The 16560-nt window shown below is 56.0% G+C and overlaps 1 protein-coding gene across 1 annotated transcript; it reads left to right on the top strand.

Annotated features, from left to right (window-relative positions):
* Positions 1-2000: 2000 nt before the first annotated feature.
* Positions 2001-13209, top strand: NCLIV_064890 (conserved hypothetical protein; the record flags this gene model as incomplete). Its single annotated transcript, XM_003886040.1, has 18 exons — positions 2001-2506; positions 3151-3362; positions 3843-3961; positions 4437-4565; positions 5086-5349; positions 5753-5926; positions 6289-6390; positions 6684-6872; positions 7202-7419; positions 8181-8290; positions 8649-8914; positions 9499-9691; positions 10207-10338; positions 10816-10915; positions 11333-11438; positions 11900-12102; positions 12640-12717; positions 12924-13209. 18 exons carry the CDS (start codon positions 2001-2003, stop codon positions 13207-13209), a joined length of 3387 nt encoding a protein of 1128 aa, XP_003886089.1.
* Positions 13210-16560: the final 3351 nt, after the last annotated feature.

Here is a 16560-nt window from a genome sequence, read left to right as displayed (position 1 = left end):
AGATTTTGATCCCAGTTCCCCATCACAACAAAGCTTCCACTGGTATTTTTCGGCTTCAGTGCGAGGCGTACACAGGAGTGTTCTGGTGGTGTTTGAGTATGCAATCGTTGCGTCAGGTGCCAGTACATCGACCTGGGGAGAAACGATGTATGTGGTAGAATCGTGTTTTACCGAAGCTCTCTACGGGAAGTGAAGAGCACATCTCCACAGCTACAAATGGGGTATGCAGGAAAAAGCGCTTTCCTTGATTCAATTCCTTCGATTCACGTGCTTCGCGTCTTGGACCAAAGTGGATGTGCTCCAAAAGCGAAATGCGTTCTGCAGGATTTCGGCCACTTTTGAGCGCTATTACAGGCAACGAGTCTCCTCTATATTCGGTTGAGAATGCGTCTCGGGGACTTGCTCACTCGAAGAATTGTCGGATGTACTGTTGCCGCGCGCTGTAAACCGGATAGAGAACAACGACAGTTTCGGCTCTACCTTCGGGGAAAGTTCTCTACACGTTGACTCATTCTTAGCGGATGTGTCAGTCGTTTTACGAGAGTTGTCGTGGTATTACTCGTTTGGTGCCCGGGAAAAATCATCAGAACTCTCCTCCGCCGTCATGCCCCCTTTTCTGTCTGTCAGGCTTAAGAAAAGAGGAGACGCCCGTGAGATCATTTCACTGCAGCTTTCTGATCCGCTTCCACATTCACACTTGTAATAGTCGTTATTCCACACCGTTTCTACGTCTGCAAAAAGCTATTGCCGTTCCTGTTTTAGACTACACTCACTAAAGCGACGGACAAACGCTATGCTTATCCGTGGGATCAGGACGAACAGTACGTATCGCAAGTTTTCTTGACGCTTCCATTTCCGAACAGTGCCTCGCGAACGAGACATGCGAATTTGCCGCGCTCATTCTCGCACACAACCTCAACTCGCTATTCCCGTTGAACTGTAGCTTCCCGGACTGCAACACAGCGACAGCCTAGTGGTGCCTAGTCTTCTTCTCTCGGCCTTCCTTTTTCGCCAAAGGACCAACCACCAACGAACTGTCTCTTCCAGGCGGCGCGCTAGGTTGCAATTTTTTAGCCGTTCGCCGTTTGCGTTCCACCGACTGTGCGCATCGGACGAAGGAGGCCTTGTTTGACATGCAAAGGCCCCGGGGTTTGTACAGCAGAACCCGGAAAGAAGAGGCGCTTTCCTCGCGGGTTGAGTAGACAGCGTTTCTCTTTAGGTGTTCCACGTTGTGTTTCCTCTGAAATCGCAGGGGACGACGACACCCTTGTGCGCCCGCGCGCTTGAAGGCAAGGGGACGGAGACTCCAGACCCGCGCGGTTAGCACTGCGCTGTTCCGACTTGCGAAGCCGGCCGCAGGAGCGTGTAAACTGGCACTCAAAACGCTATTTTCCTTGTTTCTTCCAGAAAGGCACTTGCTTGCAAAACGCGGAGGAAAGACCGGCTGCAACAACGGACTCGTTTGTTGCAGTTTGTGTGTTTGTGTGTGTGTGCGCATCTATAGAGAGAGATATGCGCATTTTTGCAGCCGAAGCTGCAGGTGTGTAAATAAGCACACGCTAGGGAGGTTCAACGAAGGCGGCAAAAGGCACCTGCGCAGCCGTCTCCCTCAGACTCACGATCCCTGTTTTCCTTCTTCTGGGGGGGCTCTTCTTTTCGCACTCGGTTTTTATTGCGAGTGGATGGAACTAGAAAAGAGTCAAACTTACCAGGAAACCGCATCGTTTCCCCCTTCTTCGCGACCGTCCCGTCCGTGCCTGCTGCCAGCCGGCAAGCGGAGGGGCGGCCCTCCCCGGTTCACCGTTGCCTTCGTTTCTTCTCGAAGCGGTCTTTGCTTGTCGTCTCTGAACCCTCTATGGAAGAGCCTTTTGTAGCAGATCGCACAACGCCGCACCAGATCCAAGCCTGGGTACACTTTCGTGGACCCTGGCGTTCGCGCGTTTCCTGCAACGCCGTCAGAAGTGTTGCCGCGCCTCTCACTTCGACGCCGAAACGAGACAATGGCGACGAGTGTCTCTGCCCGTAGCTCCACTCTTGGGCGTCCTGGGCGTCCGGAGTCTGAAGCTCGTCCCTCCGCTTTTGCCGAAAAGGATCGTTTTCCCTGTTCCACGCGGCGGAAAGAGGGATGCCGAGCTTCGTCGTTGCCTGTTTCTTTGCGAGGTGCCAAATGGCCGGGCGTACCGTCCGTCCTCGTCTCCTGTCTCGTCACTCTCGTCTTCGCCACCGCAACGAATGTGTCAGAATCTGCTTCCGAGGTTCGTGGCAAGCACCTTTGCGAATTCAAGGGAATCGACTTGAGCAGCGGCCGCGTTAGCAGCTTCGCTGTCGATACACCCGAGTATACGATTCAGTTCGCGACCAAGCAAGCTGAACTGATCGTGTCCCCTCGCTTCGAATGCCCGGAAAACATCGCCCCTCAGCTGCTTCCGAGCGTCTTTGTAAACGGGAACCCCGTTGATCCTCGAGGAACTCTTGGGACGACTCTCCCCGTCCCAACTGGTCGATGGTACGGGAATCTTTTCTGAACACCGTGTCCGTGCCTGTCTTTCCCCGTCGCCTCGTTCTGTTTCACTTCTTAAATAGGATTTTGTGCATGTGATTCGTGTCGGAAGATCCACTTCTGCACCGCCAAATCCCCCTTGTCTCCATCGTCGACACTCACAGAGCGCCGTTTCCCCCCATACGTTTCACTCGTCGCGACTTCGTAAGCAAAACGACATACAATTTTTTTTGTACGCACTAACCCGCCCACGCGTCTATACATCACACGCCTGTCTCTGTCCCTGCACTGGACCGACTGTGCAGAACAAACATACCATTTAACTCGTTTTTTCGCCCGTCGATTGTTTTCACTGCAAGCTGTCGGCCGAACGCGTCATCCCCTCATGTTGCTGGGAGAATTATTTTTCTGTCCTCACTTTTTCTGTTGCTTCTTCCGGGCCATCCGGACGTTTCACTGCGCCGCTGTGGACGCGTCACCCCGTTGCACTTCTTCCGACGTTATAACGTCTAACCAGTGTACGTCTGACCGCAGTGCAGCTTAATCTTCCGTGTTGTGTCAATCCATCAAGTTTCATCGTTGTGTGTCGACTCTGATCTGTCCAAGCTGTGCTACGTGTTTTGCCTTTGCGCTGTGCCTTCGCCGTTTAGGTTTGACGTCAAGCTCGAAGTGCGAAACCCGAGCTCCGCGCCGTCTCCCAAGGTGTACACGCTTCATGTGGATCAGAGACAGGCGATTTCGGAACCGTCCCTTCAGACTTTCTCTGTTCAAGACAGCCACGGCAACGCTCTCCCAGTTACGCCTCTCTTCACAAACGCGAATGACGCGTTCGTGCTCGCGGCTGGAGTCAATGACGCCTACAGTAGGTTCTTGCTGCGGTTCGAAAATGGGCATGGGCCCGTCGACGGCACCGAGCCAGACGACCCCGACCGCGTTCTCAACCGACGTGTGTCTCACACTCTTTTGGAGATTGCAATCGGCAGGCCGCAAAGCTTCGTGCGAGTTTTGAGTCTTTTTGTGGTGTGAAGCAATGTAAGGAAAGTCGAAAACCACCCTCCTCCCCGTCTTTCCAGAGACGGCATGCATTCTCGGTCTTTCTATGTCCTGTAAGAGTGCCTCGCTGACCGAGACTCGACAAGTCCCTCCAAGGTTGTTCCTGCTTCCGGCTTTGCTGGGGCGTCAGACCCTCCGTCGTCCTCTTGACTTCGCCCTCTCTGTGTTTGCCTTCTAGAGGCTGCGTAGCGTTTTCGACTCGGCGTTCTCACCCCGCTCTCTCCGGTTGCGTCTCCTCCGTGACTCTGTAAGCGACGACGCCCCTGTTCTGCTGTTTGTTTCTGTGCAGTTTCGCTGCATGCACAGTGTGACCCCTCCAGCGCCTTGTACATCAACGGGAACAGAAGCCTGCTCAGCGCATCAGTGAAGGTTCCCCGTGATGAGCGACAGCCCAGTTCGCTAACCACGGTGAGGGCTCGTGTCTCTTTTCGAAACGAGCAAAAACTGTGGCCCGAAGCAAACCCAGACAGAAACACTTCGGTGCACACCTGCGCATGCGTGCATGTTTAGATCCAGATTCACACACACAAACCTCGAGACACACACCTACATATCTTGCTTTATCACCGGGCACGACACTGGACTGTCCACTGGCGTTTCGAGCTCGTGCAGATCGCATGCGACGCTCCGTTAGTGCAGCGCCTCAACCATGTTTGACGCGACAGCGAGTGTCTCTCCATTCTGTACACCAGCCGTTTAGATACCGATCTCCGTGCTTCTCTGTCGCCCTTCTCTCTTTGCGGCCTCGTCGTCTTGTTCCCCCTTTCCGTGGAGCCGCTCCGAGCCGTGTGGCCTCTCTCGTTGATATGCCTCGAGCCTCTTCCCTCCTTCCTTCCCTTCTCTCGATATATGCATCGTTCCTGCTTTTCGCTCGCTTTTCCAGGTTGAGTGTCGGCGCACGGGGGATGGGGAGGCTTCTCAACGCACGTACTTCTTGGAGACGCTGTGGACAAGAACGGACCTCAGCCCTCCCAGCAAGTTGATTGTTCACGGCACCGGCCGGGCGTGCGAGGTCCGATTTGCACCAGAACAGCATCACGGAGAGTTCCACCTTTCTCGGTCTACGGGGAAACGCGGGGGGTATAGTTTCTTCCACATTCCGATAACACACAGGTGCTGGGTCTGAAACGGTCCCCCCCCCTTGGTTCAGGCGTAATGAGGCGGGACGCGCGCTCTCCTGTGGGCCACAGAGGCTGTGACTCCAGGTGTACAGACACCAGGATAGACTGCGCCAGAGATATCCAGTCACACGGAGAGGTGAAAACGCGTGGCAGTGTGGGGCCTGGAAGCTTTCCCGTCGCGTCTGCCCCGGTGGCTCCATCCTTCGACACGTGTTTGAGTCGTTCCACTTTTCGCCACTTCCCGAGGTCCCATTCTCTCTTTTTCTCTTGTTTTTTCATCGCGACATCGGTGTCGTCCTCTTTCGCGTCTCCCCCCTCGTGCCCTTCCCTCCCGTTTCACTCTGCCCATTAAAATTTCTTCCACTGTTCGGCCACCATGTCTCTCTCTCTCTTGCGCCTCTCTCGTCGCAGGTGCTGCCGGCCGAAGAGGCGCGCATTCTGTGTGAAAACTCCGGCAGGCTCGCCTCGCTCTTCGCTCTCTTCCCGCCTTCTGTTTTCTACAAAGTGGCGAGTGCTGAAGACGACTCCTTCTCAATCCCCCTGGTGAACGGCGGGTGGACTCCGCGCTTTCCCCTCCGAGCGGATCTGCAGATTACAGCGCGCGCCGGTTCCGCTGAGAAGCTCTGGAAGCTCGATTTCACGCATCGGACAGTCTCCGGACACGCCTCCGCATGGGTAGGATCGCGCCGAAAAGCGAGGTGATTCAGTGCTCTCTGTACGGGAGAGAAAGCGCCGTGGTCCTGTTCAATCAGCGCGCGGGTGTGCATCGTGCGAACGTGGCCGGAAACGGGGCTGCGCCGCGCCTCAGCTGGGGTGTTTCTACAGCGTCTCACATGCAGCTCACGCCGGAGGAAGCGCTGTGCCAATGTCAGCATGCATCTCGCGTGGCGCGTTTGCCTCGAACCTTCTCGTTTCCCGCACTGCTGTCTGGCCGTCGGTTTTGTTCGTGCCCCGTCTGTGTCGCTTCTTCTCCCTGTCGGAGGTCCCTGGCAACTGCGGGACATCGACGCTCTTCATTCCCCTGGTGACGTCCCTCGCGCGCGCTGTTCCCTCTGTGCGTCCCGGGGTGTCTGTACAGCTGAGCACCTTGCAGACGTGCAGCGTACTGTGCTTCTTGCCGGCGCTTCTCGGCATCTCCGCGATTCTCTTTCTCGCGCTCTTGACTGGCCAAGGCGGTGCTCGGAAGTTTTCCGAAGTCCCCCTAACGGCTCTCTTCTTCTTCCAAGCTTCGTTCTTCCTGCGCCTCCTCCAGGTAACGATACCAAGCATCTTCTGGTGCGACAGCCGAGCGAGGCAAAGCGAGCGAGGCTGTTTCCGGCCTGCCTTCTCTCCCTCTCCCCCGTTCTCATGGAATTCTGGGGAGCACACCAGCCCGTGGCGTTCTCGCACCACTTCGACGTCGAGCCCCGGCCGCTGCGGGCTGCCTTAGAAGCCAGCAAGCAAGCACACGCCTGCCTCTCCAGCTTTCAAGACACTCTGTTTGTCACCCGTACCGGACTCTCGGTTCCGCACACCAAGAGTTAAAGGGAATACGAATACACGCACAGATCCCAGGCGAGCAGGCGTTCCGGACTCACAAGCCTCTCTGCGTTTTGGCTCGTTTGCCTCTCCCAGAAGGGTCCAGATGTCCTGCAAACCAGCACAGCGATGCTTGGCTGGACTATGCTCTTCCTCCCTTTGCCCTCCATAGCAGAAACAAATGTCGAGCTGGCGGCGGTAGGTGAAAAGCCAGAAGCGGCGCAGCAGTCCCCGGCTTCTTCCTCAACGTGTTTTGCGTCTCTTCCCTGTCTCCGAGGCCCGAACCGGCCTTTCCAGTGCTGCCGACGCCTGTCGTTCCTTCCGCACGTTCACTTCCTGGAAAATAGTCGGGTTCTCCACGTCGATGCTCCGCTGTCTCTCACACTTTCCCGTGGGTGCCCGGGTTCCTCATCCTCCGGTTCTTCCACTTCGAGCTGCGACCGGTCCGCTCTGTTTCATCGTTCCTTGTTCGGCGTTCTCTTTCTTTTCAGGGCTGTTTCGTCGTCTCGGGAGTTCTCCTCGTCATGACCGGCGTGTTGCGAGCAACCTTCAGAGCGGTGCTGTTCCAGAGAAAACCGGCGGACGCCTTGCCGCACAACTTGCAATTTGGAAATTCTGAATTTCGTCTTCTCCATGCTCTCTCCTTCCCCCTTGCCGCTGCGGCGGCGATGCTGATGGCTGTACGGGGACCGAACGGGAAGCCTGGGAGGGGAGCCATGGGATGTCGCCATCGCACCGAGACTGAGACGGAGGGAAGGGATCGGTCGTTCTTGCTTTCTTCTCTCTCGGGTGTACGGCGTGCCGCGCGACCGTAATTGTGGCCTTGGAGAGATAGGCGATGCGGCGAAGGGACAAGCCTTTTGCGGTCAGAGGAAAAAACCAGCAGCGAAACATGGCTAGACGTGGCTTTGTGCACTCCCTCGCGTTCCTTGCTGCTCGTTTGCCTTTGCGTGCCGTCGTTCGATCTCTGCCGTCATCTCTGGAGGCGCGCCTCGTGTTGGGTCCTCAGGACGCTGACTCCACGCCGAGGTTGCAGCTCGTCGGAAGCCTCGCCGCGCTCTTCTTGACTTCTTATCACCTCGGCATATTCTTCTTCGTTCGCTCGCTCGTCTCCGCCGGACGCGTCTTCTGGCTGTGGAGCCATCCTCTGCATGCCGCCGCCGACGCGACGGACGGGAGATGGTGCGACATTCGCAGCGATCAGCTGGTCACCGAACCTGTTCACTGGTACGCGTAGACAAAACACCAACGAAAGGAAACGAGAGAGCCAGAGAGGGAGAGCGAAACAGCAGGAAATCAGAAAGCGAGAGGGCGTCGGAGCGAGAGATGGCGCAAGCGGGAGAGACCGAGAGAGAGTGCAACCGCGCGAGGGAACGCAGAGGAAGATCTGAGAGCCAACAAAGGCCCGAGAGAGTTCGCGAAGCTTGCGCGGGCCGCGCGCAATTCGAGTCGCAGCCCGAATGTGGACAGTTGCATTTCGGTAGCGTGAACAGTGCTCGACGTTTTGTCTTGGGTGCCTGCGTGTGTATTTGAATGATCGGCCACGCGCTAGCCTTAGAATTTAAGTCTTCCTCTGGCTTACTGCGCCTTTCTCGTTTGTGTCTGCGCCTCCCCCTCTTCTCGCGCTGGCCTTTTGCTCTGCAAAGACCGCGCGATCTCGTCGCGTTTTTGTCTCTACGCCCTTCTCTCGCCGTCTGTCGCGTCCTGGACGGCTGTGCCTGTCTCGCGTATCTCCTCATATATGTCTTCATTAAAATACTTTTTTATATTTTTATGAGTATATATCTATTGATCCGCATGTGTGACCATGCCCAAGAAGGTTCTGTCATCCGAGCAAAGTCGGACACCTATATATATATATATATATATATATATTCTGCCTTTCGAGAGATCTACAAAATCCACGCGTTTGTTGAGCTTTTCGTGCCGGTCCGGAGGAAACCGGGATCGAGGCAGTGTTCTTCTGATGCGGTGTCTCTGCTCGTCAGGACGGTTGGGGTCTCGGCTCCGACAGGCGCTTGGTTCGCGCCTGCGGCGCAAATTTCGCCCATCACTGTGCGCGGCGCAGCGGCGGCTCCTGGCGCCAAAGACAGTAGCGGTGAGGGCAAACCCCCCGAGCGGCATCCTCTTCGTTTCAAAGCGTCCCTTCGACTTTTTCACCTATCGACCTTCGGGTCGGGTTTCCGGACCACCATCCCCACCCCCACGGCTCTCTCTCCCTATATCTCTATACGCATGCCAAAGTCTATCCCTATCTCTCTACCTGTGTCGATCTGTCTGCATGGTTATGTGCGTGTACATCTGTCTCTGTCTCCGTTTTTCAATCTTTTACGTTTCGCCTGCTTTCCAGTCTGTATCGCGTTCCGCGCGGTTCCCTGCTGAGCCCAGTCCTCTGGTTTTCCGCTGGCGTCAGGCGTTTCCTTGCCTTTTGCTCGCCTCTGTCTCTGCACTGTCAGCGTGGCAGCTGCGCTCAGAAGGGCCGCCGGGCTCCTCGGCTGTGGATGTCGACGTCCTGCGTCCAAAGCACGGTCCGGCGCTTCTGCCGTGCCTCCGGGACCTCCCCGTGGGTATTGTCAGGTCTGGGTGGATCGACACATTCTTCACGCTTGAGACTCTCACCAAACTCGTCGGCCACCAACGCGAAGTCGGCAACGCGGGATACTCTCATTCCCCAAAAGCTCCCGTTGCCTTGCCTCTCACTGTAAAACGACACCAGCTCACGGTGAGGCAAAAAGCGCGCGCCACGACGACGCGCCGGTTTCCCGTCTCTGGAGCATCGTCTTCGGAAGCGTTCTCTGGGTGTCTGCGCAGTGCTTCTTGCGTTGTGCTTCCGCCGCTATTGCCTCCGTCCTCGCTTCCGTTCTCGCCTCCGTTCTCGGTCTTCTGCCGCGCTCCTGCTTTCAGTCCAGGTATCAATCGGCCCGTGTCGCTTGTGCTGCACTTCGCGAACCCGCCCCTGCACGTGTTGTTTTCTTCGCGTTTGTGAAGACCTGGTGTCGCAGCGGGTTTCCCTCTTGCGGATCCCGAAGCGTGTGCTTCGCGGCGATTCTCTTGGTTTCTCTGTCTTCCTGTGCTCGTGCTCGTCTGCCTCTCCCTGTCACCTCGTCGACACCGTGTCTCCTTGCCGCTCGTTTGTTCTCGCGATTTGCCTTTTCCGTCCCGACGGCGCGTCGTAGCCTGTGGGCTCTCTGCTCCTGTCCGGTCGCTGCATGCTGGCGATCTAGGCGACGAAAAACGGCGCCGCTTTCTCTTCCGCATCGACCGGCCTGATGCGGCTTCTGCATCGCTGCGCTTCGACCTTTGCAGGGACCGATAACTGCCGGAAGATTCGCCCTTTTCTTTGAACTCCGCACGCCCTGCTCCCGCATAGGCGACAGCGTCGTTCGGTCGCTCCTGGGCCTTCTTCTGGGCCTAGCTGCGAGCTTCGAAGGCGTAGTCGCCTCGGCGCTCCTCGTCAGTGCTGCTCTGGTCTCCTTCGCGTGGATGCTCTACATCCGCTGTAAGTCCAAATGTCTCTGCGGCACAGGCTAAGCCAAGCGGGAAATGGAGGCTCCCAACCGTCACACACTCAAGCAGAAAAAGTGGATTTGTTTATGTCCCATGTACTTACACTATATGTATATATATGCATGTACATATATATATATATATATGGGGATTGAATGCTGCAGAGAGAGATGGAGCGTTGTCATTCTGGTAGCCTTCTTGGTGGTCTCGACTGCTTCCTCTGGACACGCCAGAGCTGCATGCCCGTGTAGTGGCGGAACGGGGAGGCCGGCCGCCAAGAGGCAAGCTCGCATCTGCCGTCCATTGACATGTTCTCTGCCTTTTTGAAGTTGTCGAAAAAGTGCTGTCGGTCCGATTGGCCTTCACGCTGAGAGTCGAGCTTCGTGCTTCCAGAACATGGTGTTTGTTGGAGGCTCTCCGGCAATCCGACCTGCGCAGGTGCTGCGGGCGCGGCTCTTCGTTCGTGTTCCTGGACCTTTTTTTCCGCTTTGCGTTCTCCCTTCTCAGTGGACCAGCCATTCCATCGAGCCGACGAGAACGCCGTCTTTCCGGCGCTCTTCGCCTTGGTGGGCTGCGGCGCCCTCACCTGCCGAGGGCCGGCGGCGCTGCGAACCTCCTTTCTCTCAACTCTCCTTGAGCGTGAGTGAAGAAACCCCGGGCATTTTCGACACGGGCTGCCGAGAGCGGAAAAAGGGACACTGCCCGGGGGGGGGGGGGGGGGGGCATATACGTGGCAAGCAGACAACGACAGCGAGAAGAAAGAAGCACGATTTCTTCCCTTTTGGCCGGCTGTGTCGTCGATGGAGGCTTCTTGAAAACAGGCACCGAAGGGGACGGCGCCTAGGAAGCAAGGTGAAACGAGGGAGATACGGAAGGAGGTGTACGGACAACGCAGGCGACGAAACGGAACGGGCATTGCACGGAATGGCGAGATGAAATACCTAGTGGCGGCGCAAGACACACACAAAATGTAGACAGGGTGAAGCAAAAGAGACGTCCGCCGCCTGCGGGTTTAGAGGGTTTTGAGGATAGGCTTTCCGCTCTGGAACCTGGACGCAAGGGGAAGGACACCCCACAGAGCTTGAGGTTCTGTTCTGTTATTCGGCTTTCCTACAGACATCTCCGTCTACATGCTCTTGGCCCTTGCTCTCTACACCGCATTCGTTGCCGCGTGTCTCGTCTTGGGCGTTGTCTGGCCTGCGCTTCAAGAAATTCGGTGCGGCTGTTCTCCGCAACTTCTCTGTTTCCTTCTTTGTCGCGGACATTCCCTCTTTCCGTCTGTCTTTCACCTCTTGGCGCCGCTCGTGCAGTGATTCTTCTCGTACGTCTTCTTCCCCTTTAGGCCTTTACGGTTTTGGCCGCCGCCGTTCCCGTGCATTGGTGCTCTTCTGCCTTACACAGCGTCTCCCGCTCGCCTACGCGTTTCCTTTCATCCTGCAGCAGGTGTTCTCGTCGAACTCCTCCGTATTCTGCTCGGTTTTTGATTTCCACCTCTATCTCCCGCTGTCTCGCTCTTTGCCTCTCAGCTTCCTCCTTCGTTTTCTTCTTCCCTTTCTCAGCGCTTTTGTCTCTCTTGCAACGCACATCGGTTTTCTCAGCTGAATCGTAGACCTCGGCGGTGTGTGGTTTCCAGGCGACTGCCTCGTTTGTGCAACTCGACTCTTTTTCTGACCGATCGCCAGCGCAACTTCTCTGTCTCCTGTCCCGCTTACAATCTCTTCCCAGTCAGAAACGTATTGGTAAGAGCACCCCCTCTGCTCGGTGCCTCTGTTCTCTCCCTCGTTTGTCTCTCGTTTATCTCGTTTCCCTCCTCTCGCTTGTTCCGCGGGCTGACCTCGTCCCTGTACCTCGGGCGGAGTCTCGTTGGCGCTCGACGTCCTTCGCGTTTGTCTCTGCTCTTGCCACCGTCGGCCGACGACTCGCTTCCTCCGTTCCATTTCTGTCTACAGCCGTTTTTTCTCTCAGTCTTCCTCTCTGCCTTCCTCATCGTTCGTGATATTCCCCCGTCTTGTTGCTCTCCCTCAGAGCATCCTGTGTTCCTGCAGTCTCCCGCGCCTTCCTCCTCTCTTTCTCCCCCGTTTGCCTTCGTCCTCTGTTTCCTCTCTTCGCTTTCTCCTCGTTCTGTCCTCTCTCCTTTTCTGTCCACGTTTCTCCACAATTCTGTCATGTTTCGCCCCCCTTCACTTTTTGCGCTCTGCAGCTCGAGTGCTCCGCGGGGCCGGGCCCCGCAGCACAGGTCCGGCGGGTGTCTCCGCATGCAAACGCTTACGCCCAACTGGAATTTTCCGTCGAGGAGTTCCGCGCCCGCTGCTGTACCGGCGACTTGGAGAAGCCAAGTGCATGCATCTTCATCGACAGCGTCCAGTCTTCTCTGCGCTTCCGATCGCGCACTGTGTACGCCGGGTGAGACGCAACCAAGCAGAGGCGTGCGACACACGTCGACAGACGCCAAGGCGCGAGAACCAAAGCAAAGCCGAACACGGAACAAACTAGAGAGAAACCAGGAAACGAAAATAACTCCACCAAACATATATTTCGACGGCACACACGTGCGGTCCAACGTATATATATATATATATATATACTGGAGTATGTGCATAGACATCTGTGTGCGTCTGTGGGCGTAGTGTTCTCTGTGTGTAGTCTTCGTGTTGTCTCCCATCGCTTCGTTCTGATGCCCCTCGGTCTCTGTGCTTCTCCAAGTGTTTGACTGTCGGTGTGTTCCCATCTTCCCGTTTTTCCGGTGCATGCGTGTTGTCTCGAGTTGGTCGCTGTGGTTTGAGCGAACGCGTTGGTGATTTGGAGGGCCCTCGTTTTCGTGGTTCGTTCGTTTCGGGTCTGTTCGTTTTCCCTGCGCCTATCGCCCCCCACGTAAACGCCTAAAGACGTGCCTTCTCTCATGCGTGTCGTCCATCTGCTGCCGTTTTGCTGCGTGCCCAGAGACGATCTCAAAGAAGCGGTTGACAGCTTCCTTGACGAGGAGCCCGCACTTGGGAACACATATCCCGATCTACGCGAGTAAGGCGAGGTCCTTCTCCACTTTCCAAAGTGTTTGTCGCTCATGCGTCGTCGCTTTCCACTTTTCGCCTATGCGGGGTTTTCCTGCTCTGCATGTATGATTTTCCCGTTTCGTCTCCACGACCGTGTTCCCCCCTGTTCGTCCCCGCCGTCTCGACGCGCTCGCCCTCACGCTTTCCCGGAATATTCTGCTTGTCCCTTCTCAGCTTTCTTCTCGGTGAACTCGAGCGCAGCCAGGGTGACAGCAGCGTGGCGACGATCGACGTGCGCCTGGTCGGGCCTCAGGCACCGGACGGGCTGGGAAGTTTCCCAGCAACGGCACGCTCGGCGAATCCAGATGCCGAACGCTCGTCGGCCGAAGCGGACGCAGGCATGCAGTTCTCCCGCACCGCTCCACTTTTAGAAAAATATTCCTCCGATGTCAGCCCTTCTCACCGCGCAGACGCGGCTACCAGCCCACTGAGCAGCCGATCGTGGCGTGAGATGAGCTAGAAGCCGAGCGATGCAAATGAGCTGAGGAGATGTTTGCGCCTGTCGCGTGGCCAGAGACGGCACCGCTGCGGCAAGGAGACCTCACGGAAACAAAGGCAGGGATGGTGCAGTACAAGAAGAGACCGAGGAACGGAAGCTACAGGAAGAACTCGAGAACAGGATCCACACTGCAACATCTAGATGCGCAAGCAAACATTTCTAGGTACAGTTCTGTCCTAGTGTCTGCTTTCAGATATAGATACGGACACCGGCGTGTTCTGGACGGCTGCCGGATGCGTGGAGACGAGAGCGCTTGCACGTACACTCCCTACCAACAGCAATGCGCTAACTGCGACTTTGCCGGTTGCAGAAGTGATTGCCAAGTTCACTCCCACATGCACTGACGTGCACGGGACGTTCACGTCGGCCGTTCTAGTTCGGAATACGCGAGAAAAGAAGCAGTCGGTGTTTTTGTCCACAGTCGTGTAAGGACTCCGCAGGGATGAGATAGGCGGCGCGTTTTCGATCTATCAGACTTTCTGTGGGTCGAATGAGTTCTACAGTGAGGGGGGACCAAGAACGATAGGCGCGGCGGAAACGTTTCGACGGGGAATCTAGAGGAGACAGAGGAACAGACTTGTTGGATGCGCTCCCCGCATGTCGCCACACGGTGCGGCAACACGCATCTCGGTATATGAGAATATTTGATGTGTTGAACCTGTGAAAATGTGTACGCCAGCAAGTGGCGTCTACATGCATAAGCGGGCGTGCGTTTGGAACCAGCTCCGCGTGGAAACAGGCGCTTTTATGCAGCAGAGTGTATAGAAACATCAATCGATTTTGCACGCGCGTACACCCGACTCGCGCGCATAAGCGAATTCATCAGATACATGATTATTTACCCGAATGTGCAAACCTATTTCTCACTGTGCTCGCCAGTGCATTCCGAAAAGCGTCTCTAGTGGCGCTCTTCTTCTTTTCCTGGGAACTGTATCAGTTCATCGTGATGAGAGAAGCCTGTCGCAGTGTGGCTAGGCACGAATGGGAATCAGCCTTTTCTAGCTTTGCTTCCCTGTCGTCTTCCTTTCCGGACGACCGTTCGGTTGTTTGTTTTATGATAAAAGCTGAGGTGGGCGCGGTCTCGAGGGGTAGAAAGCGCCGAAGAGCAACCCTGTGTTCCACATTCTACCGGTAAATCGTTTTTGTAGCTCAAATCCTCTGTTTTTGCGGTTGCTACCTTCCGGACAAGGTACACTTCATAGACAGCCTGCACGCCGGGGCCCTTCGTTTGACAAGACCAACAATGAAGATAACTAGAGGGAAGGATTGCCCAGAGGCACGTGTCGACGCCACGCGGATGGGCGCGTTGGAGGTGACTGGCGAAAAAAACACCAGACCCTCTCTCTACTCTACATGCTGGCCGAGAACACGTTAGTGCCCGACGTGCCCTAGAAGCGTTCGAAAACACTGACGGGTGTGGGCGCAGATGATCTGTTCGACAGTTCCTTTGCTCGCCAATCATTTCATTCCCTGTTTCCCTTGTGCCTCACTGTTCCTTGCGGTTGTCTCCCGTCCCGCATCTTTCTGAAGCTCTGCTGTAGGCATGCCTTCCCTCTCAGCAGTGTCGTTACGGACTGCCAAGCGTTAAACATATCATGACACTGAAAGTCTGGATTACCGCGCTTGGCGAAGAGGACACTTCTAAAACTAGGGTGTCGAGCTTGAACTCTTCGCGTTTTTGATGGGCGTTCCAACTGCTCGGCAAATCGGCCATTTCTACACAAGTTTTCCTCACGCACATGCTGCCAGCACGTAGAAGCTCTCGTTCTTTGGTAGCCCTGCGCTTGCTTGTTGGCGTCCGTACCCCTCTCAGAAAAGCGACAAACATGACAACGCTACGGAGCAGTGGGACGAAGTGACCGGACAAACCAATTCATGCTCCGGTGTCAACCGGACGTGTGCGTCGGACCTTGAGCAAAGTTACTCTAGACCGTGAGCAAAGTTACTCTAGACCGTGAGCAAAGTTACTCTACAGGATGGCGAGGGCGAGAACCGCTAGAGGAACGACGGGTTCTTGTGTCTCCGGACATAAATCGCCCGACAGCTCTGCCAGTAAAAACGTTCTCTGAACTGGTCACTTGACACACATTTTTTCTACATGTCGTTTCTCTCGCCGGTGCTTACAGTCATGAGGCCTCGTGTAGGTAAGGTTTCCCTCTGGTTGGGCGAATTTCGCTTTGATAACGTCGACTTGATTCTTGATTCGCGCACGCGCTAGGAATGCAGCTGCTACGAGACAGCTTCTTCCTCTCTGTCGCGTGTACACGGCACGTGTTCTCCGGCCGGAGCAACTTATTTCGATGCTGGGCCGCGCCCCCGACGAATGGTGTGCCTTTTTCCGTCCCACCGCACCGAAGAGAGATAGCTCCACGCGCAGAAAAAGCTATGCAGAGCCCGACTAGCGAGACGTTGTCCTGACACAAAGAGGCTCTCAGCAACGGTACCCGTTTATTCCCGCACTCCTTTCGCACGAATATATGTGGGACTCCAAGCCCCCACGTAAACCGCACAGCAACGCTGTAAACTGCCACCGCTGTCCCGTGAACAGGAACGGCGATACGCAAATCCTGGAAGGACTCGTTTACCTGTCACCCCCGGGGAAACATCAGGTGTGGAGGGTGTCCGCTCGATCCTTTGGCCGTAGAACCGCTCGGCCTTCAGAGTGGGTTTTTTACAGTCTCCCCTCTCCCGCGTCCGCGCCCCAAGCCACAGATACCAGGAGAAACCAGCCTCCTCTTTCCCCGTCTCTCCCGTCCAGAGAAGCGCTCCTCGGCAGACGGGGAGACGAGAAACGGCAGCTCGCCGAGCGACAGCGCGCGAAGCTTCGAAAACGCCCGAGAGGTTCCTGGGCCGCGCGCGTCGTGCCGCCCAGCCAGATAGGGCAACGTTTTCCGTCAGTTCCGGGTCTTTCGCATTTTCTTGACGCTGCATCCTCTCGTGATTTCCCTTTCTGATTCTGGTACGGAGAGAGTGAAGTCCTCTTTCCTTTGTTATTTCCCGTTTTCATCGGTGGGAATCTTGAGGGTTCGATTCTCCACTGCGCGCCTCTCACTCGAGCGCCTCAAAGAGAGAGCGTCGCCCTGTAACTCTTTTCGCCAAATTGGCCAGCGGTGTGTGTGCACGGGTTCCTACACATGGTGCACATTTCTCGGGTCCTCGACTTGAGTCTTTGTCATATCCCTCGTTGACTTCAAGCGTCCGCCTGCTGATCAGTGAGTTTGCTCCCTCGCTGGCGATCACAGTGTTTCCCGTGCCGCGCAGTTCCTCTAGTCGCGATCCGGCACAGAGAGAGAGAGACGGAAACTTGGTCTT

This window comes from Neospora caninum, chromosome XII (genome assembly GCF_000208865.1).
Source record: "Neospora caninum Liverpool complete genome, chromosome XII".
In the NCBI taxonomy this organism is placed as follows: domain Eukaryota; phylum Apicomplexa; class Conoidasida; order Eucoccidiorida; family Sarcocystidae; genus Neospora; species Neospora caninum.
Note: the sequence above shows the minus strand (reverse complement) of the source record. Positions and strands in the feature narration are given on the sequence as shown.